The sequence below is a fragment of the Sciurus vulgaris genome (genome assembly GCF_902686455.1).
Source record: "Sciurus vulgaris genome assembly, chromosome: 3".
Taxonomy (NCBI): domain Eukaryota; kingdom Metazoa; phylum Chordata; class Mammalia; order Rodentia; family Sciuridae; genus Sciurus; species Sciurus vulgaris.
In genome coordinates, this window is record NC_136463.1 from 62,718,496 (window position 1) to 62,741,066 (window position 22,571).

The 22,571-nt window shown below is 48.5% G+C and overlaps 1 protein-coding gene across 1 annotated transcript; it reads left to right on the forward strand.

The window, feature by feature from the left end:
• The first annotated feature begins 1,009 nt into the window (after positions 1 to 1,009).
• On the forward strand, positions 1,010 to 22,071 carry CCDC92B (coiled-coil domain containing 92B). Its single transcript, XM_079133712.1, has 4 exons — positions 1,010 to 1,263; positions 10,138 to 10,290; positions 14,341 to 14,388; positions 18,471 to 22,071. The coding sequence occupies exons 2-4, from the start codon at positions 10,161 to 10,163 to the stop codon at positions 19,064 to 19,066; spliced, it is 774 nt and encodes a 257-aa protein (XP_078989838.1). The 5' UTR covers positions 1,010 to 1,263; positions 10,138 to 10,160; the 3' UTR covers positions 19,067 to 22,071.
• The last annotated feature ends 500 nt before the right edge of the window (positions 22,072 to 22,571 follow it).

Consider the following 22,571-nt stretch of genomic DNA (forward strand, 5'->3'; position numbering starts at 1 on the left):
ATGGAGTGGGAAAAGCCAGGTTAGTTCTTTGGTCTGAATTCCTCAGTCCCTTCCTCCAGTTTCTCAAGTCAGGGATGAAAATGAATTACCCGAAGGGAGCTCTGAGCCACCTCCCACTCACACAATGAACCTAGTCCCTTGCCAACATCCATCAATGAGCACCAATGCCTAAGAACACTCAGCACTATCCTAAACATTTTACATGTATTAATTCAATTAATCCTCACAAAAGCCCAAAGATCTTATGAGCTACATAGTCATCATTATCCCCATTTAACAGACAAGGACATCAAAGCCCAGGAAAGAGGAAGATATTGGTGGAGTTAAAATTATAAGCCAAGCAGAGGGACCTTAGAAACCTCCCATATGAAGTAAAAACAGATCAACACCAATGTCTTGCACCTGTTCTATACTTGAAAAGTTTATAAAGGACCTTCCCTTGACTCTTGAAACCCTCACATAAAGGAGAAAGCATGTATCTTATCAGCTGGGGCCCAGAGAGATGATATGGCTCGCCCAAGGTCACAAAGCTCGTGAAAGATCTGGGGTAGCTTTCCTGTCCCCAAAATACAGGGCAGATTTCTAGACCCGTGGTCAGCTCGCCCGCACCCCAGCCCTTCCCTAGGCGGGTGCCGGCTTTTCCTCTACTTCCTACGCCCAGGGCGGCAGAGGGGCGGAGCGGATCGCGGCCTGCGGGCCTGGGCGCTGTCCGCGGTGCTGATCGGTTGCCGCGCCCTTGCTCGCCAAGTAGCCGGCAGGTTTCCCGGATTCCCTTCCAGCTGCCAACCAAAGCCAGCTCCACGAGTTCGGCTGCCCTCCGGGGTCCTTAGGCCCGGCTCCCGGGTTCTCTGGGCTCCCCGGGTTCTCTGGGCTCCCTGGGTTCCCCCTCCCCCGGTCGCGCGCCGCCGGGCTCCCCTCCCCCCGCCCCGCCCACGGCCCCTCCCCGCCAGTCCCAGGTCCCTCCCTTCCCCCCTTATCTCTCCCGCCCCCCCACCCTCCTCCAGCTCGTTCGCCAGTTCCGGTCACGTTGCTGGGTGTTTACGCCTCGAGCCCGCCCCAGACCCCCCGCCTTGGCGCCCCGGAGCCCCCCGGAGCCCCGGCCCAACCTCCCCGCAGCTTCGCAGCAGCTGATGGCGCCGCAGCCGGGGCGGGCGCTGCGGAACCCCGGGCGCAGCTAGCGCGGGGGGGGACAGCGTCTCCCCCACTCCCAGCCCGGCCCGGACTCGGGGCCCCGCCGGCCGGTCGCTCCCTCAGGTCCCGAAGGTGAGGAGGCCGGTCGGTGGGTGTGGGGGTGGGGGCCGGCCCGATGGCCCCGGGTGGGTAGCGACACTGCCAAGCACCAGCTTCCCCTAGAGGGCTGGCGCACGGCTGGGCACCGCAGCGCGGGAGGCGAACAGGACCGCGGGGCTACTGGCAGAAGTTGTCCTCTACCGTCCAGACCCGGGCCCTTCCTGACGCTGGCCGCGAGTCCAGAGCGGCCCAAGATCTGGCCCCCCACCACCTTCTGCAGCCTCCCACCACACGTGCCTTTCTTTTTGCCTGCCTTTCCTGCCCTCTGATACCCGTCTTCCTTGTCCTCCTTAGTCTCTACATCCCCCAACCCCTGCCTTCTCTGGGAGTCATTCGAGGCACAATCAGGGCAGAACATCAAGACTCGGGGTGGGGGACTCCAGCTTCCTCATACACCCCACTCCCTCTCCTGTGTTCCTGAATTCTAAGCTTTGCTGAGACTGGGGATCCTGGGATCTCCAAGGGAGGGAGTTAAGGGGTCTAGGGGAGGATGGGCACTGGGGTGGAGAGGACCACAGGTCCTTGGGGAATATAGTTCTTCCTCTGGCCAAGTGGCCCCACCTTGCAGAGCCCCAGACATTTGTCAAAGTCCAAATCCTTGCTCCAGACGCAAGTTCCCAGGAGAGTCAAGGACTTGGGGGGTTAATTATTTTTTAATCCATGTACTTACTTGGCCTGGTGATTCCTGTTAAGACTCAACTCATTCTCTGGTTCATGGACATTCAGATGTATGCTTCTTTGCAAGGTATGCCCGGAGACAAAGTTCTGCCTGTAGGGAGCTTATGACTTAAAACAGAAACCAAATGTACACACACACACACACACACACTGGGGTGGGGGTGGATGGAGAGCATCTATGGCAGAATGTGGTGCTAGCTACCACCCAGATTCCAACAAATTGTCTGAGGAACGCAGAGACAGGAAAGAGTAATTTCAGCTTGATGGGAGATCAAGGGAGCTTTCCTGGGAAAGGTAGCAGTGGAGCAAGGCCCTGAAGGAGAGATTAGGTATTAGGAGGCAAAAACAGGGTGGGATTTAATAAGTGGTAGAGTTTGTCATAGCAAAAAGTAGAATAGAAAGGAGATCCGCCTGCAAATGTGGGCTGTTTTTGTACTGAGATGGTCCTAAATTCTGGGGCAGGGAAAGGGGAGGGGGAGTGCTCCTAGGTGCCAGGGACTGTAGTTACATATATTGAACAAATTACCTCTCTGAAGAGGTCTCTTCATTTACGAAGTGCAAATACTAATAAGACCTAGCAGAACCTTCAGTGTAGAGTTGTCAAGATAAGTTAATATGGGTAAAATGCTAAGAACATTGCTGACCCTTCTTATTCATATTAGTATTATTGCCTGTGCATTGATGCCACATCCCAGAAAGGGTTCTTGAGTGCCTGTTCTCCTCCTGCCCTACGTCTCTGAGTCAGGTAGTGAAGAGGAATAATGACTAAGAAAATAAAGAACATATTGATTCATTTATTGCCATGCCTCTCCTAGCTAATATACTTGTCCTGGCTAGAAGAATGATAAAAATGAAAACAAGAGAGAGAAATTCAGTGCTCTCCTTGAAACAAAAAGGTAGCCACATGTGGGATGCTTGCCTGCAATCCCATCAATTCAGGAGGGCTGAGGCAGGAGGATCTCAAGTTCAAGACCAGCCTTGGCAATTCAGTGAAATCCTGTCTCACAATAAAAAATTTTAAAGTTAAAAAGAATAATTGGGCTGGGGTTGTGGCTCAGTGGTAGAGTGCTTGCTTAGCATGTGTGAGGCAGTGGGTTCCATCCTCAGCACCACATAAAAATAAATAAATAACATAAAGTTATAAAAATAATTAATTAATTAAAAACTGGAAATGTAGCTCAGTGATAGAGTGCACCTGGGTTCAGTCCCCAGCACTGGAAACAAAAAGGCCTACCTTCTTAAAGAACTTTAACAAAATGTAGGTATTGAGTGTTCAGAACAGTACATAGATATTTGTTAACTTGATAAACATTTTCAGTTCCAAAGAGAAAACAAGCACTAAGGATGAAATTGAAACTGGAACAAGACACTTGGTTAGGGAGCAATGTATGGCATACAATGAAAATTCCTTGCAGAGAGCAAGAAGCCTGGGTGCTGGTTTCTCCCCCAGCAGCCTGGCCTGACTAAGGGAGAGATAGGGACAGAAGAGGTCAGGGAGATATTGAGCAGAGTAAAGTACGGGATGTGGAATTTAGACATCTAAGGAAAGATTGGAATATAAAAGTGATTTTTAGGGGCTGGGAATATAGTCCAGTGATAGAGCACGTGCCTGCCTAGCATGCGTGAGGCCTTGGGTTGGATCCCCAGCACTGCGAAAAGATTGAATTGCAATAAACACACACACACACACACACACACACACACACACACACACACACAGAGTTTTCAGTCTTTTAGTTAGCAGAAGCTTTATCTCCAATGAATTTCTATGCACAAGCTCATCATGTGAAAGAAGATTAAAAAGCACAACCTTCAACCCTGCCATTGGTCCCCAATCCTTTTTACAATATCTCCCTTTATAGAATTCTGGAGCTCCATGGGGAAAAATTTGAAAAACATTGGCTGAGATAACTCTGAAGACCCTCCAGGCCCTGGGTACCAGGATTCTGGGCTTTCTGTTTATTTTGGCCCAAAGAGATGTAAACACTGAAGAGAGAGGTAACTAAATTTCCCACTTGCCAATTCAGACAGCTGGGAATGAAAGCAGGGACCCAGGAACTCCAGAGACAAGCAGGAAATCAGATTATTTTCAAGCATAAGGCGCCTGGGCCTCAGAGCCAGAATTGCACAAGGGTCAGAGGGTTCCTGAGCTGGCACCTTTTCTGTATTTGAGGACTTGAGCATAGAAGGCTTCTTTCACTGCCTTCTCCAAGGGGAAACATATTTGTAGCTTTCAGTCACATAAGTGATGCATCAAAAGTACTTAGAATTAAGTGTGATTTGTGAACCCTGTTACAGGTCCTTTTTTATTTTTGGTGACACTTTTTAAAAATGAACTTTTTTTTTTCATCAAGCTAGAAAATTAACAAAAAGAACTAGGAGTAGCAGAAGGAGAGAAGCAGAAACAAAGCAGGCCCTGAGATGGTCAGGACAGTGAACAGAGATGAGGGGCCCTCTTTACCTTTCACCTATGAGGCTGGGCATCTAGGGCTGGGTGTAGGGAGGAGATGGAGCTGAGAACACTAAACCTTCAGCTGTTGCCACTGGCCTGGACTGCATCTTGGGCACAAACTTCTGAAGCCCAGTTGTTCTAGGACTGCATTTCTTTTGTGAAAATGTGACATTTTCCTGGCTTGGGCCTTATGATGTGCTCGTGATTCTTCAGTTCCATAAAGAGATTGGTGCTTTCCCTAGTTTCCCCTTCCCCACTCCATCTCCCACCCTCCCCCCAACAAACTACACAATAACATCTAAGAAAGAATATGTGCCAAGATCATTTGTGACCCAAATTTCTGCCCTGAGAAGAGCCGCCTGCCCAGTTGGAAGCAAAAGCTCAAGTCCTTCTGGGAAAGCACAGAAACAGCTGGTTGGCTCAACCTCTCCCTGTGGCCAAGGTCCAGTCCCCAGAGCTGTCTGGAAAAGGTTTTTACCCTTCAGAATCATTTATATTCCAGTGGCTGGGATCAGACATTTCTCTCTTCACCCTAGTACAAGCCCACGCAGCTTCTTCCTGCACATGTGCAAAGAACACACACACAATCGAGAAACACACACATGGGCGTAGGGGTGTAGCTCAGTGGTACTGTGTTTACTTAGCATTCATGAGGCCCTGGTTGTGATCTCCAGCATCACACACACACACACACACACACACACACACACACACACATACACACACGTACTCCTTGAGGTACACACACAGGCACAAACTTCTCAACATAGACAATTCACCTGACTCTTCTGTTTATTTGATGGCCTACTTCATGCAAAATTCTTCTTGTTTGAAGTCTTTGGGACTTGACATGTGTCCATCTTGATCTTAACTTCTCTATAAATCTGCCCTGCCATCAGTTTACCATTCCTGCAGATTCACTTACTTGTGTCTTCTGCAAATACTTACTGGGTATCTCATATTTGCCAGATATTGTGCGAGGTACTAGCAAAACAGAAGTCTTTCATCTTCTGTTGTTGACAATCTGGTAGGGGAAACAGAAAGTATACAAAAATTCTATATATTCATGAGGGAATAAGTTCATGGAAGAAAAATAATTCAGATTAAGGGAATGGAGAGTGACAGAAGATCTATTTTAGGTTGGAAGAGATGAGGCCCTGAAGAGATGACATTTGAACAGAGCAGGAAGGGAATAGGCCATGAGGCAATCTTGGTGAAGGGCATTCCTGGCCACAGGAGTTAGCACATACAAAGTCCATGAGAATATTCAGGAATAGCAAGGAGGCCAGAGTGGCTGGGGTAGAACCAGTAGCAGGGAAAACAGAAGATAAGGTACAGGAGAGCTGGAGGTAAATTGTAAAGGATCTGATGACAACTTTGAGTTTGGTTCTAAGAGGAATAAGAAGCCACTGGAGGGTTTTGACTCAGGGACAGAGAGACATGACCTGTAGTTGTTAAAAGAACTCTTGCTCCTTCAGGTAAAACACAGGGGGAGAGTGGAAGTAAGATGCCAGGGAGGAGGCAACTGCAATGATACACCCGAGGAAGGTTGGTGATTTTGACTAGGGTGATAGTGAGAACTGAATGGATATAGGATACTTTTTTGAAGGCAGAGCCAATATGATTTACAGATGGATTGGCCATGGAATATAAAGAAAGGAATCAAAGATGACTCCCAAGTGTTTGGTCCTAGCAGCTGAGTGAATAGGCAAATAGCAGTGCCATTTATCAAGATAGCAAACAGGAGCCATGGTGGCATGCCTGCAATCTGAGCAACTCTGGAAGCTGAGACAGTAGGATTACAAGTTTGAGGTCAACCTCAGCAACTTAGTAAGACCCTGTCTCAAAATATAAAGGGCTAGAGATGTAGCTCAGTGGTAACACACTCCTCAGTTCACTCTCCAGTATTGGAAAAAAAATTAAATGATGGCAAAGAGTGGGCAGAAGTTCAGTATTTGGACTTGTAAGTTTAGGGACCTGATGGACATCCAAATGGAAAATGGTAGGTAGTCAATGTAGCATTCAGGAAAGAATTACTTTAAGGGTCAGCACCATATAAATAGTATTTACAGCACTGGGGCTGGACAAGATCACTTAGGGAGTTTTTACAGGTGAAGAAGAGGTCAAGTGTGATAGATGAGGCAATGAGGAAGGACCCAGCCCCTGTGCATTTGTTTTTGAGGTGATCATGTCAAGAAAATTGGGAGACATTCTGGACATCCCTTCCCCATCACAACTCAGTTCAGGTCAAATCCAAGTCCTGCCAGTTCTGCCTCCAAATTATACCTGGATCCCAACAGAGTGGTGCATACCTGTAATCCCAGTAACTCAGGAGACTGAAGCAAGAGGATCACAAGTTCAAGGCCAGCTTGGCAACTTTTTTGAGACCCGTCTCAAAATAAAAAATAAAAAGGGTTGGTGTTGTAGGTCAGTGGTTAAGCATCCCTGGGTTCAATCCCCAGTGCAAAGAAAAAACAAAACAAAAACAAACACCTAGAGCTTCTCTCCATCTTTACCTCCACCATCTAGGCCAAGGCCACCATCATCTTTTACCATGTCTCTTTCCCAGATGACCTCCCTACATCCATTCTGCTGGCTCTAGTCTGCTCTCCTCACAACAACTAGAGTGATTTTTTTTTTTAAATAAAAATCTTGAGCTGGGGAGTTAGCTCTGTGGCAGAGCACTTGTCTACCACAAGCAAGGCCCTGGGTTGGATCTTGCTTAAAATTCTTTAATAACTTCCAAAGTCACTTAATAAATGTTTCTTCTCAGTGCTGGAAATCAAACCCAGGGCCTTATACATGCTAGGCAAGTGGTCTACCACTAAGCCACACCCCCGCCCAAACACTTAATATTGATAATAACTTATTACCATTTGCCAAACCCTGTATGATCCTCCCCTTGCTTACCTTACTTACTGTGACCTTCCCCAATACCTTACACTTTAGCCCTCATTAGCAGTGACAATGTCCTAGTTCTCAAAAAGACCATGAGAATTTAGCACAAAGCCTGACATACAGCAGGCATTCAATAAATGCAACTTATTGTTATTATCACGTAGTTCTTTTCTACCTCTAAGTCTTCACAGATGCTGTTCCCTACTTGGGATATTCTTCTCTTTACTCTTCTTTCTAACTAACTCCTACCCTTCCTTTAAGTCTGTGTTAGTTTTTATTGCCATATAAAAAATGATCACAAACTTAGTGCCTTAAGACAATGTAAAATTAGGAGTGGGGATATAGCTCAGCGTTAGAATGCTCACCTAGCATGTGCGAGGCCCTGGGTTTGATCTCCAGCACTTCAAGAAAAAGAAAAGAAACGAAAAAAAGCACAAATGTATTATCTTACAGTTTCTAAGGGTCAGGAATCTGGCATATTTTAGCTGGGTCCTCCACTCAGAGTTCCTTTTAATGACTCACCTGATTAGGACAGGTCTACTCAGAATATTCTCCCTTCAATTAACTCAAAGTCAGTTGATTGAAGAACTTAGTTACATTTGCAAAACCCCTTCCCCTTTATATATAATATACAAAGCGAAATCCATCATATATGTAGTCCCACCTACACTAAAGAGGAAGATGTAATAAAAGAGGGTGTGTATACCAGACACTAGGAAACTTAGGGATCATTTTAGTATTCTGCCTTCCACAAGGTCTCAGCCTAAAAGTCACTTCCTTAAAGATACCTTTTCCTGAACCCAAGTCTAAAATAGGTCCCATGGGCAGTGTCTGTAGTTCAGTGATAAAGTACTTACCTATCATGTGCAAGGCCCTAAGTTTGCCTCACCAGCCCTGTAAAAATAAATATAAAAGTAAAATAAAATAGCTGGGTGTGTGACACATTACTGTGATCTTATCCTATCAACTTGAGAGAGTGAGGCAGGAGGATCCCAAGTTTGAGGCCAGCCTTTAGCAACTCATTGAGACTCTGTCTCAAATAAAAATAAAAAGGGCTGTGCGTATAGCTCAGTGGTAGAGTGTACAATGTTTCAATCCCCTGTGTGAGAAAGAAAAATAAAAAGTTTCTTGAACATAGATGGTCAGTAAATGTACAGTGATTCCTACAGGTCAAAGCCCTCCCCCCACTGCTGAAATGAAAGGCCTATTTGGTCGAGAATGGTGGAGTGAGAGGAATAGCCAAAAGAGGAGCCCAAAATGGTGCCCAAAGAGACAAACTTACACATGTGAGATTCTCAGGTGAACCTGCAAACGAAAATCTCACATGGAAGCTTGTCTGTAAAGGATCATTTACTAAACACAGCTGTCTTCCTCACTTCCCTCTCTCACCACCTGAGGAATTCCTGGGGGGTGGAGGCAGGTGGAGGCAGGTCCTTCAAACCTTAGGAACCTTCTGGCAGAGAAGGTATGCTCTCTGAATCCTGCACCCCAGTGCCCAGGGCCCAGTGTTCTTACCTTCTGCCTTTGCTTTTCCAGGATGCTGATCATCATGAAAGAGAGTCATTGAGAAGAGGCCAGGGCCAGAGGGAAGGCTGGAGAACCCAGCCATCATTAGTGCACACCTCCCTAGCCCATTACAGTGACTTAGGTTTCTGCCACGGGATTTACTGTATAAGTCTTCGTATCACCCTCTCTCAGTTCTCTTAAAAAAAGAACTCCACAACTTTCCTTCAGCTCACCGTAAACATTCATCAGATCTTCCTCTTTGTGGCTAGGAGTGCAGAGCTCTGCTTAAGTCAGGGAAAGGAAGCTGACCACCTGGACGCAGTGGCTCATACCTCTAATCTCAGCAACGTGGGAGGCTGAGGCAGGAGAATCCCAAGTTCAAGACCAGCCTCAGAAATTTAACAAGGCCTGAAGAAACTTAGCGAAACCCTGTCTCAAAAAATAAAAAGGGTTGGAAATGTAGCTCAGTGTTAAAGTGCCCTTGGGTTCAATTTCTAGTACCCCACCAAAAAAGAGAAAGAAATGGAGCTAATCTGGGGAGGGTTGTGGCTAAAAAAGTCTTATGGCCCTGCCAGCTGAGCTGATACTCACCCTAAAATTGAGCTGCTTGTGGGATGCCAGAGCTGGAAGAGACTTCCAGGTTCATCCTGTCCACACTCTCCCATTTTACCCACGGAAACCTGAAAGCCCAGTGAGGGAGAGGGCTGACCCCAAGTCACAAGGCTGGTGAGGAGGCAGCTAGACCCACCCCCCAAGTGGTCTCTTTGCTGTTCCATTTGTTTCCCTCTCTGAGTAGAAGAATCCAAAGGTCACATGGGAGCAAGAATGAAGCAAGCTCCCCTTGAGCTTCTGGTTCTTCATCTCTTAATGTTTGTTTGTTTGTTTGTTTGTTTTGTTTCTGTACCAGGGATTGAACCCACGAGCACTTAACCACCGAGCCACATACCCAACCCTTTTTTATATTTTATCAGAGACAGGGTCTCACTGAGTTGCTTAGGGCCTTGCTAAGTTGCTGAGGCTGGCTTTGAACTCCCCATCCTCCTACCTCAGCCTCCCAAGTCACTGGGTTTACAGGTGTGGGCCACCACGCCCAACTTCTTCATCTTTTAAATGAGAATAATTTTACTTCCTTGACAACACACCTGCTTGTTCATGAAGCTGGAGTGAGTCAATAGAGGGGAAATGACAGTGGTGGCAGAATTGTCTACCTGATGACAAGAAGACTCCAATGTAGAGGAGACCGTGAGGGATCTGAAGGTGGGGCAGGACATATGGGCTCAAAAGATGTGTGTTCACTATGTAGTCCTCCCCAGGTGGGGCCCTGGCCTGGGTTGCCATGGATACCATGTCCTTGGAGCATCAGATTCAGAGTGTGCAGCGACACATCAGTTTCCTGAAAAAGGAGCAGATGGCGCTACTTCGAGACCTGCACCTGGAAATCCTGAGGCTGCAGAAACGCTGCTCAGGTGAGACCCTGGGGGCTGGCTGGCTGGGAGAAGAGGGGTCCGTATTATCATCATCATTTTTGTCTTTGATAGGGTGGCCACCATGAGCCCCTGTGAGTCTAACATTAATCCTGCCACCTCTTTTTCAAAATGGATGAGGAAACTAAGACTTGGGAAGGCAGGATAAGAGCTTTGGGGTTGAGGGCTCAAATGAGGTTGTAGATGTGGGGACATGAGAACAAGTTCCTGCAGATTCCTGTCCTTTTTTTTGAGTCACTGTTCATTAAGTACCAGCAGGCCCTGAAGAAGCCCTGAGTTCAACCGGGGAAGAGACACATATCAACAGGTGATATCAAGATATAGAAGATGACTGGGGATGTGGTTCAGTGGTAGAGAGCATGTTTAGTATGCACAAGGTCTTGGGTTCAATGCCTAGCCCTGCAAAATATATGATAGATAGATAGATAGATAGATAGATAGATAGATAGATAGATAGATAGATAGATAGATAGAAAATTTATATATGTAATTCATATGTACATGTATATAATTCCTATATATACATATATGAAGTTGGTTCACAGACAGGGCCATGGCCAACCTGAGGAGCAAATGATAAAGGAGGCCCGTCAAAGAAGGAAGCATTTCGGGATGGGGAGATAGTTCAGCTGGTAGAGTGCTTGCCTTGCACTGAGTTCAATCCCCAGTACTGCAAAAAAAAAAAAAAAAAAAAAAAAGAAGAAGAAGAAGAAGAAGAAGGAAGCATTTCAACTCCCAGAAAGCTGAAGTAATAAATAGACATGTTAATATATTACAAGGAATGGAAGGGAAGAAAACATTCCAAATGAAGGGAACAGCATAGAAAAGCAAGAAGGTAGGACATCAAATGCTCATGAAAAGTTCTGTTTGACAGGATAAAGTTGAGCTTAAAGGAGACTGGTGAGAAATTGTGGAAGACCTTGACAAATACCAGGGTAACTAAGGAGTTTGGAGTGTCCTGTTAGGTAGTGGGGAGCCACTGAAGGTTTTTGAGCTCCATAAGGATTATGCTGCATTAAGAAACTCAATCTGGCAGTTGCATGGAAGATGAATTGTGAGAGAGGGAGGTCAGCAGACCTGTGGCAAAGCTGATGAGATGGTCCAGAGGAAAGATGAAGAGGAATGGAAAAGGGAAGTCCAATGGAAGACAGGTTGAAGGAAAGGACTTGGCAACTGATTGAATTCGTGAGTAGGGTGGAGGGAGGCAAAGGACGGAGCAAAATCCCAGGCCTGGCTTCTACTCTTGAACTGTAGCCTCAGCTGCCTGAGCCTCTCAGAGCCTTGCCTTTGGCCCAAATGTTCACACAGGCTGAGGCTGACTACAGGCTTTGAACCAATGACTACAGAATGTCTCAGCTGGGAGGACCCAATTTGTTTATTGCAGTAGTGGGTAAACTGAGGTCCAGAGAGAGATTCATACAGTATGTTAATGGCAGAACCAGGACTCCCTCTATGTGCCTATGCAACTTTCTGGACATTCTCTAGCTCTCTTGCAGCCCCTGTCTATGGAAGGCTCCCCACTGCAGGGAGAAACAGGCCTAGAGGGCTTGAGGGACCCACCTGGCTTCTCACACTGTGGCACAAGCAGTAGTTAGTCCTGACTCTCAGCCACCACATTCTCCTCCTGCTCCACACACAGGTCAATCTGCCAAATTCCAAGGTAGACTTCCTGCAATCTCCCCCAAAGATCAAATGGCAGCAGAGACCATCTTGGGTTCAGAAATGGTCCATGAGGACTCATCCCTGCCCAATGACACTTTTGCATTATAATAACAGCATTAGAGGAAAATAGGGAACCCTAAGACCTTACAGCAGTTCCTTGAATTTCTTATTTTACCCTAATTCTAAGGGCCTCGATCCCCCAACTCCTGACACAGTCCAGATCCCAAGAAGATATGCCCTCTGCCCCCACTATCTTTCTCAGATGGGAATGGGTCAATAGCCTCTTGATTATTGATTGAGGAGATAAAAATAACTGGGCTGGGCTGGAACAACCACTGTGGGGACTGAAATGACTGAGTAAGGCCTTCCCTCCAGGGGGAAGGGCTGAGAAGGAGGGGGAAGAACAAAAGAGAAGATGGTGGGGGTGTTGTTGCAGAGGATCCCAGAGGCTAGGAGGGTGATGGGAGAGAAAAGAAGCCAGGAGAGCTTCTGGAAACCTAGCTGAGGCTAGCCGAAGACTCAGGACAAAGGGGCTTGAGAAGGTGGTGGGCATGTTCTGGCAGCCTGAATGATGACAAGACCTACTATGCACTAACTCCATCCTGGACCAAGCCCTTTGATGATTTTCTCTCACTTCCTCCTGGCACACAGCCCCTTAAAAGTGCTATTTTGTCCCCATATTCCAGATGAATTAAGTGAGACACAGAGTGGTGCTATTACTGGGCCAAAGTCACAGGGTATCTGACCTCACAGTATGCTCATCTAAACCATGAGGACTCTGGTCAGAAGATGGGAAGGGACATGTGCCAGATGGAGGAGTGGAGCCCATCTGGGATTCTTTCTCTCCTCCTCAAGTCCCATGGTAAAGGGCTGAAGAGAAATCAGCCCATAGGGAGGTAGTGGCAAAGCCAAGGACTCTTGGGCTAAGTCCCTGAACCTAGTCCAGAGTCCCTTGAGCTACACTGCAAAGCTTTGAGGAGGGGCCAATTGGTCCCCAGAACCCTAGGAGGGTGGAGGCCTCAGAGTCCTTACAGTGTCTCCAGGGAAGAGGTTCAGGCTCCGGTCACAGAAAAGGCCCAGGTACCCTGGGCTCTGTCTCCTGGCAACAAGTGGTTTCTCCAGAGAAGGCTCCTCCAGCAAAGCCCCCAGTCTCTAGAAGAGCCCTGTGAGGGCAGTGAAGCAGAGCAGGCAGAAGGGCCACAGGCCAGTCTTTGTAGATACTGCCAGGTGGTGGTCCCAGAGATAAGCGACCTTCCCCCACCCCCAGGTTCACACCTTCCTCCTTCGGGCTCTACACTTTGTCCCTGCAGGTACACACAGGTGCTCCTGAGTAGGTCTCTTCTAACACCAGCCTCTGTGGCTTCGGGCTCTCTTCTGATCTTTACTCAGTTCTCTCCAAGGTCCAGTGCTCCACCACTGAGCTACACCCATAGTCCCTCTTCCCAGTTCTTGAGTCCTGATGAAGATGGAAGAAAGGAGATGGAGCTGGGAAAATGTTATCAAGTTCAGCTGGGCTGAGAGATGGGCACTAAAGAATGGGGACTTAGGGCTGGGATGTCGCTCAGTGGTGGTGTGCTTGCCTAGCGTGCCTGAGACCCTGGGTTCATCTTCAAACCCGAAAAAAGAAAAAACAGGAACTGGGAGGACAGGAAAGGAGGAAAAGGGTGGTAGTAGGGCCACTAGCACCCAGGAGGAAGCTGCTCCAGTACCAGTGCCCTTGGGCGGCTCTTCTGTCCTGCCCTGCCCTCTTCCCTGCCCTGTCCCACCCACTCAACATGGAGCCAAACTCCATGCAGCTCCCATCACTAGGTGGCGCTGTCTTCCTTGAAGCCCCTATCCTTGCCTGTGGAATATGGCGGAATGGAGCAGAGCAGATCTTCAGACAATAACAAAGACACAGCAGTATTGGCTGTGAAAATAATGAAACACATGGTCCAGATTGGTAAATAGCCACTGCCCCTTTCCAGTGCCCCTAAGAGGCTCTGGATACCGTCAAAGGAACACTAATGAGTCAAAGCCATGAACAGCAAGGATCCTCCAGAACAGCTATTCAGTTGGCATATCAGCCCTAGGCAGGGGTAGATATTTCCCAAGTCCCCAAACAAGCCAGGCTCCTCTGTTCCATAAGGGTTGGATCAATTCCCCAACCCAGGCATAAAGCCTGCACTGAAGTTGAGCCTGACAAGCTCAAGCTGTGCCCTGGGCATGTTTCTTCCCCTTGCTGAGCTGCAGTAAAATAGGTATAGGGGATGGTTTAGATGGTTCTAGGCATCCTTATTGCCACTTTACTGAGCTATGATTCCCTGATATCTATATCTTATCCCCATGCCTACATATACACAAACCTGCTTTTTCTTTTTTCTCCCCTAGAACTGACCCATGACCTGGAGATGAGAGAGGCCCAATCTCACCAGCAAGGTAAGAGATGAACCACTGGTGGGGAAGTGCCATGGGACCCAACATGTTAAGTTTCCCCCAACCCTTGCTAGGACCCATGTCTCTCCATCCCAGCATGGACATGGGGACAGCGGCCTCCTCATCTTGGTGAGTGGAGTGCAGGATGTCTGCCCTGCTTGCCCATTCAGTGGGTGACCTGTGCAGTAAACAACCTGCAATACCACCCGAAGCACCTGTATCCATGTCTCTGTCCAAAGTAAGAAAAGGAAAGCAGAAAGTAGATGGCTCTATGGTTCTAATTCCACCTTTCTGGGACCCAACTCCCCAGTTCTTCCCATACTTGTACAAGTGATCTACAGTTGGTGTCCACACCCCAACAGATGCTGAGTGTCAAGATGTGACACCACAGTTGTATGGGGTTCCTGGCTTCGAGGTACTTGGTCTAGATGAAAACAAAAGAGAAAACACATTAGCAAATCTTCCACTTTACAAAAGTATAACTTAGTGCCACTGTAGCAATTCCATCAGGACATCTTTTTCCAGAGTACTATGGGAGTACCATAATATGGGAGTTGGGTGGTGACATAGTGTTCAGTAGGCATAGAGTTCCAGTCTTGAAAGATGAAAAAGCTCCAGAGAAAACTGAGCATAGTGCCAGACACCTGTAATCCCAGCCACTAAATTGCCCAGGCTGGGCTCAAATGTGGGGTCCCCTCCTGAGGCAGAAGTATCCCAAATTTGAGGCCAGCCTGGGCAACTTAGCGAGACCCTGTCTCAGAATAAAAAAAATAAAAGGAATGGGAATATAGCTCAGTGGATGCCCCTGTGATCAATCCCAAGTGTGAGGGGTGAAAGGAGGGCAGAAGATCTAGATACAGTGGCACACACCTGTAATCTCAGGAGGCTGAGGCAAGAGGATCAACCTTGGCAACTTAGTGAGACCCTGTCTCAAAAAATAAATTAATTAATTAATTAAAGGGACCGGAGCCAGACACAGTGACACACACCTGTAATCCCAGCTGCTTGAGAGGCTGAGGCAGGAGGATTCTGAGTTCAAAGCAACTTAGCAAGGCCCTGTCTCTAAATAAAATATTAAAAAAAGTCTGGGATATGGTTTAGTGGTAAAGTGTCCCCACGTTCAATCCCCCGTACCAAAGAAGAAAAAAAAAAAATTCCAGATATCTATGGTGACCAGGTATGCCTCCATGTAGTCCCAACTACTCAGGAGACTGAGGCAGGAGGATCGCTTGAGCCCAAGAGTTCAAGGCCAGCTTGGGCAACATAGGGAGATCCTGTCATTAAAAAAGAAAAAAAAAGGGGCGGGGGCTAGGGCCGTAGCTCAGTGGTAGAGCACTTTCCTGGCATGTGCGAGGCCCTGGGTTCAAGCCTCAGTACCACATAAGTAAACAAAATAAAGATATTGCATCCATCTACAACTAAAAAAATAAAAAATTTTAAAAATTAAAAAGAAAAAAAAGTACTAAAGATCTGTTGCACAATGTGAAGATAAGTAATACTACTGAACTCTGCTGAACTGTACACTTAAAAATGGTTAAGATGGAACTGGGCACAGTGATGCACACCTGTAATCCTACCAGTTCAGGAGGCTGAGGCAGGAGGATCATGAGTTCAAAGCCAGCCTCAGCAAATTAGTGAGGCCCTAAGCAATTCACGAGACCCTGTCTCTAAATAAAATATAAAATAATGGCTGGGGATATGACTCAGTGGTTAAGCACTTGTGGGTTCAATCCCTGGTACCAAAAAAAAAAAAAAAAAAAAAAAAAAAAAAGGTTAAGGTGGTAATTTTTATTTTGCTTTCTTTTAACTATAATTTTTAAAAATTTATTGCCTTAATTTTTTTTTTTTTTTTTTTTTTTTTTTTTTTTTTTTTTAGTACCAGGGATTGAACTCAGGGACATTTAACCACTGAACCACATTCCCAGCTCTTTTTTGTATTTTATTTAGAGACAGGGTCTCACAGAGTTGCTTAGTGCCTCAATAAGTTGCTGAGACTGTCTTTGAACCCACAATCCTCCTGCCTCAGCTTTCCAAGCCAGTGGGATTTATAGGCATGCACCACCACACCCAGCAAATGCCTTAATCTTAAACACCAGATTATAAGATTTTAATCACCAGATTATAGGATCCCTAAGAACTAGGACTGGGCGTTACCCTTTGTGAAGTGCAAGACACATTGCCTGGTTTGGAGGGATTCTAACAACTTAGCTAAAAATAAATCCAAAAATAGTTATTCTTGGCCAGAAGAGTTCTTAAGAACAGACTGCTATATTGCTGTGTTGCTTATAGATTAAGAGCTACATGACCAAGAGTTGAAGACGGGGACAGCTGGAAGTTTAAGCTAAAATGCTAAGAGTCCTGCAAATTGCTTTGTATATATAAAGATTAGCTGAGGATCACCTATACTTTTCAACTTATTCTGCTCACTTCCTTAGCTGGCAACCCTGGGCAACCCTTGGTGCTTAGGTCCTTGGAGGAAGGGGCACACATCCCACACACCAGATGGACAGATCAGTGATAAGCGGCTTTCACCCCTACTGTCCTTCTGCCAAAAAGATTTGTAGGGTCACCAGCTCAAGTCACTGTCCCAATGTCCTGGGGTCTTTTGCTTTTTTCTGCTCTCTCAATGAACTTATTGAGAACTCTTTCTTTGTCTTCCTGTAACTTGGTGATTTTCATGTCCCAGAGTTCCCTTTCTCCTCTTCTCCTCCACCCCCTTTCCTTCTTCTCTAGGGATTAAACCCAGGGTACCATCGAGCTCCATCCCGATCCCACTTTTTTTCCTTCTTACTGTTTATTTTCAAAACAGGGTCTTCCTAATTGCTGAGGCTCTTCTCCAACTTGAAGTCCTCCAGCTATGCCTCCCTCCTGGGAGTAACTGGGATTACAGGCCAGCACCATCATACTCAGACTAGTGTTCCCTTTCCTCTTTTAGCTGACTAGGTCTCAACATTGACTCACATGTGTTAAGTCCCAGGATACAGTCTTCCAGGATGGAGTTAATGATCCAGGAGTCTGGGGTCTTCAATTCTAGCTGTACATGAGACTAAACTGGAAAAAATCAAAGCATTATCATTCCCAGGTCCAATCCCAGGGATTGTAATTCATATGGGTTTTGGTAGGGTCCAGGAAATGCTATTTTTAAAAAGATTCTCTGGGTATCCAGGGCTGAAACCTGCTGCAGGGGCAAAAGCAAACAATACGCAAGTAAACAAAACCTGAGCCGGGGTGCTCTACCACTGAGCTACATCCCCAGCTGTTTATTATTATTATTATTATTATTATTATTATTATTATTATGTTTCTTTTTTATTTTATTTATTTATTTTTGAGATGAGGTCTTGTTGAATTGCTGTGATTCTCTTGCCTTAGCCTCCTGAGTAGCTGAGATTACAGGTGCCTGGATAAAAAATTTTAAAATGTGATAAATGCTCCACAAAGGAAACAAGGACACGGATTCTCCCTTCCTGTGCACACTTCCAACTCTTCCAGTTCCTTGCTCTTGCCATGTCTTTCTTCTATGGGGCTTTTGCACAAGATGTTTCCTCTGTCTGAAACACCCTTCTTCAGGAGAGGAGCTATTCCACCCTTCAGATTCTAACCCAAGCCTCTTCTGCCAGGAAGCCACCTCTGATTAGGTCACATCCTTTTGTTAGAGCGTTGATTTGCTTCTTTTTGGTGCATGTCACAGTGATGACCTCATTTATTATTTACTGTACCTCTCCCACTGCACTGTAAGTTTCATGAGGCCCGTTTTATTATCCATCATATCCCCAATGCCCAACACAGAGCACATAGCTCAACAAATTACTTTTGGAAGGAATAAATGGTCAGGAAGAGTTTCACATTTAAACTGAAATCGGAAGAATTACAGGAAAGGCCACGCAGCGGGTACGATACGTGCAAGGATCTTGAGAAAGAAAAAGGCAGGCCACTGAGGGTGACGCGTGGGGCGCGAAAGAAAGCACCGTAGGCCGAGTAGGTTGGGAGGACAAGAGCTTTGTTACACTGGCTGCTGAGCTGTGCGGGTTCTGACCCACGCCAGGCGGGCACTATCACCGTTCCCTTCTATCTCTTCTTCCCAGAGGAGGCGTCCCGGGAGCTGGAGAGCAAGTGCCGAGCGCTGGAGTCGCAGCTGGCTGCTCGGGCCGCCGCCAACGCAGAGCTGCGGCGGGAGGTGGCGCAGCGCGAGGCTCTAGTGTCGGCGCTGCGCTGCAACCTGCGCGCGGAGGAGCGCCGTTTCCTGGAGGAGCTGCGTCGCCGCAGCCACCGCGCCACCGTGCTGGGCACCGAGCTGCAGAAGCACACTGAAGCGGCCGCCTACCTCTCCTGCCAGCTGCACGCCGCACGCCAGAGACTGCAGGCCCCGCGCCCTGGCCCCGGCGCTGCCGCGGAACCCCGGCCCCGCCGGCGCGCTCAAAGGGCCCGCCGCCTGCCCGAGGCCGCCGCCAAGGGCACCAGCCGGGACTGGGCCTCCTGGGACCGCGCGACTGAACCCTTAGACGACGTCGAACCCATGCCGGACCCCGCGCTCTTCCTCTACGCCCGGAGGCCCCCGCGGCCCACCGCCCGCGGCCCACGCCAGCCGCTGCCCCAGGAGCCTCGGGACCAAGGTGGCCAGCAACCCGGGCCCTGCCAGAGCCCGCCCGCCGCGTCCAGCGCGCCCGGCGACCCGGAGTAGGCTTGGAGCCGGCGGGGGAAAGGCCGGTGCACCCCGGCTAGGGACGCAACCCAGTCCCGCTGGCAGGTCCCAAGGGCCAAGGGCAGTCGCCCGGGCTCCAGGGAGCCGGCGGAGGCGACCCCAGCTCCCTCACCCCCTCGAGCCGCCCCGCCTTTTGTATTTCCCAGCGTTTCTGAAGCTTCGAGCTCTTCCCTCCCGCGAGGGAGTTCCTCTGTGGGGCTGAGCTATTGCACCTTTTTTTGTGGAGAAGGACTCGCAGTACCAATCTAAATCTGGTCTCCACCCTGCCACTGGGAGGGGAGAGGCAGGGGACTCGCCCGGGAAAACTGACAATCTTTGCGGGGAGGGGAAAGGCTGGGTTGGCCTAGAGGAGGAAATGGAGAGTGCACTAGACCTTCCAGCTTCCCTGCCCTGCCTCCCTGCCTCCCTGCCACCCGCTGCCAAACCCTGCTCCTGAGGAGAGGCCCTGGCTAAGAACTGGGTGTACCCCTACCCCGTTGCTAGGTCCTTGCAGGGCACCAAACACTTTAGAATTCGCATCCTCCCAGAAACTCTGGTGCGGAAAGTGCTGCCTGATGGAAGTTGAACTTCCAGAGAGCAGTACACATAGACCCTTAAAAGGGTTATGGCAGGAACTGGGCTGGAGCTATCCCAGCTCAGTTCTCAGATCTGCCAGGTAGGTTTGTAGGGATTGGAGCTGTGCTGGGGAAGCGCCCTGGGACAGGGCAGACTGCCTTTTTCCCTCAGGAGTCTGTCCTGGGAGTCTTTCCCTAGTCCTGTAATTGGTGCTAATCTTGCCCAGCTTCCTAAGCAGCTGGCTGCACCCATAAGAGGGAAGGAGGGCCTGGCTTCTTGGGAGTAGAAAATATTAATAGAAGTATGGGTTTGCAAGAGAGTATAACCCCCTCCAGGGATGCCTCCAAGCCTATCTGAGGATGTAGAATGCTCCTGTGACCCTCTGCCTGGGTTGGATGTGGTAAAGTAGAAAGCAAGATGCCCCCCACTCCCACTTGCCCCAGCTCCCCAACCCCTACTACCAAAGGCAGGAAGTGCAGTTTCAGTCCAGCTCATTGCCCCCAGCCCAGCCCAGCCTAGAAACACAAACCCCCAAAGCTCTGGCACCATCCCTCTTGGGTTGGTCCTACATTGAGTCCTAAGTGCCTGTGAGTTCTTCCAGGGGCTGCCAAGGGAAGATGTCTTTCCCTCACTCAGACACTGGTCCCTGGCAGGTTCTGACCCTGGCTGAGGCCACACATTCTGCATGTCACCCAAGGGTTTGGGAGGAGAGCAGAATCAATCTCTATAGGTGAGAAACTCTTCTCCCATAAAGACCCCTAGGGAGAAGTGGGGAATCTCCAATTGTGTCTTTTGCTCTGTTAGAGGAAGGGGGAATCTGGCAAAAAGCAGAACCAGTGAGCACACTTCTCGCCTGGTCAAATGTGCTGCCCCCTCCCAGCTGACCCTATCCAGGACTGCTGAATCCACCAAGCAATAACCAGGCCCAGTCTGGGCTATACGGCTCCTGGGAGTCACGTGGCAGAGATGGCAGTCTGAGAACCTTGCTCTGATTGCTCCACCTCTGTCCCACTGGCCCCTATGATTGTGCCCATGCATCTGTCTCCCCTCAGGTGTGCAGGACTCACTGTGCCCTATTCTGCTGCCCTCCCTATCAGAACCTGTTGGGGAAGGGGCTCACACCCCTCTTTTGGAGGTGCCTGGAGGACTGTGGGAAGGGGAGGAAAGTTCTCTTCCAGAGGAACCCACATTGACCTTCATCTCCCACAACCATGCTTTTGGGGTGAACAGGGTGACTGTTACATTGATTCTTCTGCAGAGATGGCAAAGTCCTTTAACCACCGCCCACCCATCCACTAAAAGCCATAGCTGTGCCCACCTGGCCTCCCTCAAAGCTCTACAGCAATAGCTCTCTTCCTTCTTCCTCCTCAGTACCTAGGGTGTCTGGGTAGTCGCCCATCATACCTAGCCCCAGGATCCTCAGTGGCCTGCCCGCTTCTCCCCAAGAGATCCCATCAGCACTGCCCAAACCCTATCACTCCTCCAGCAACCAGATAATGATACTTAATTGTGTAGTGCTTAGAGATTCCCCAGATGAAAGAGTCAGCGCTGGGGTGGCTGGCGTGCAGCTGACATGTTTGGGGGTGGCTGGGAAAGGAAATAAGGCAAACTTTATCTCAGTGAGGCAGGGTGGCAGGAGGCCTAGGCAGACACGGGGAAATCCCCCTTCCCCTACTCTCACCTGAAAATAATGGAATAGAAATTTCCTTCCACCCACCTGCAGCCTCAGGGCCTGTCTGGGGCCCTGCCCTTAGCTTCCACTTCCTCCCCTTCCTGGGCCTGGTTTGAGGGACCCCCAGGCCCAGCTCTTGGAAGTGTGGGTGACTGAGAAGGAAAAAGAATGTGTTTTTGGGTTTTTTGTTTTGTTTTGTTTTGTTGTGTTGTGTTTTGTTTTGTCTCTCTTCTCTGTTGCATGCACTCCATTGGTGGAAGGGGGATGTTGACATGGATACTCAGGGTCCCTAGCTCGGGGTCCCACCACAATCCCAAGTGTGGAAAGTCCCAGGAGGGAGAGCTGCAGGTAGATGGAGGCACCTCCATTTTCAGGAAGCCAGCCAGGGCCCAGTGGGCAATACTGTGTGAGGCTTTGTACCCATGACCCTATAACCCTTCCACCGTGACCTGCACTTTGTGGGACCAGTTCAGGACAGCCTAGAGCCCTTCCTAGTGGAGAAGAAGGAGGCCAGAGGGTGTGGAGCAGTACCTCCTCACTTCCAGAGCCTGGGGACCCCTAAGTGCCCTCTCACTGATATGTCAGCCTTGAATGGAGGACATGCAGGGCAGAGGGATCCTGCTCCGAATTCTCTGTTGGCTGCGCTTTTTAACCCAATGCTTTTCAGAGTGTATTCATTCACCCACAGAAATAGAGCCCTGTGCTTTAGGGGGTGACTGTCATATGCCTTATTCTTAATAAAATATTTGAAAAACAAGCAAGTCAGCTCTTTTCCTAGGGCGCTGCCTGCTACCCCATCTCCGTTCCTGCAAGTTTGGGGAGAAGTAGAGAGAGGCTTGGGAGTCAGTGGGTAGAGTGAGCAAGTTGAGGCTCAGGTGTTCCCTCAGCAGATATTCCTCAGATAAGGTATAAGGTGTGCTCTGAGGTGTCCTGGCCCTCAGCCTATTCCTGCCCCAAGCAGCCCATGTGAATGATCCAAAGCGGTCTAAGACCAGAGGCTCCTGTCTAGGCTGGGGAGGGATAGATTGGTAGGATCCCATGCAAGGAATTGTCTATTGTTCTGCCTAAAAGGAATCATGAGTCTTTGGCTGTGAGGGTTCCCTGCCTCTATCTGTGCTTTTATTTATTTATTTATTTACTTTTTCCCAGTACTAGGGATTAAACCCAGGGGCATTCTACCACTACCTCCCCAGCCCTTTTTATTTTTATTTTCTTTTAATTTGTTTGGTATTGGGGATCAAACCCAGGGGCACTTAA

Excerpts from the sequence above, each read along its gene's own strand:
- CCDC92B (XM_079133712.1), top strand. The coding sequence starts at position 10,161 with ATGGATACCATGTCCTTGGAGCATCAGATTCAGAGTGTGCAGCGACAC. Across the intron at positions 10,291-14,340 it reads GCTGCAGAAACGCTGCTCAG|AACTGACCCATGACCTGGAG; the intron begins GTGAGACCCTGG and ends TTTCTCCCCTAG. Across the intron at positions 14,389-18,470 it reads GGCCCAATCTCACCAGCAAG|AGGAGGCGTCCCGGGAGCTG; the intron begins GTAAGAGATGAA and ends TCTTCTTCCCAG.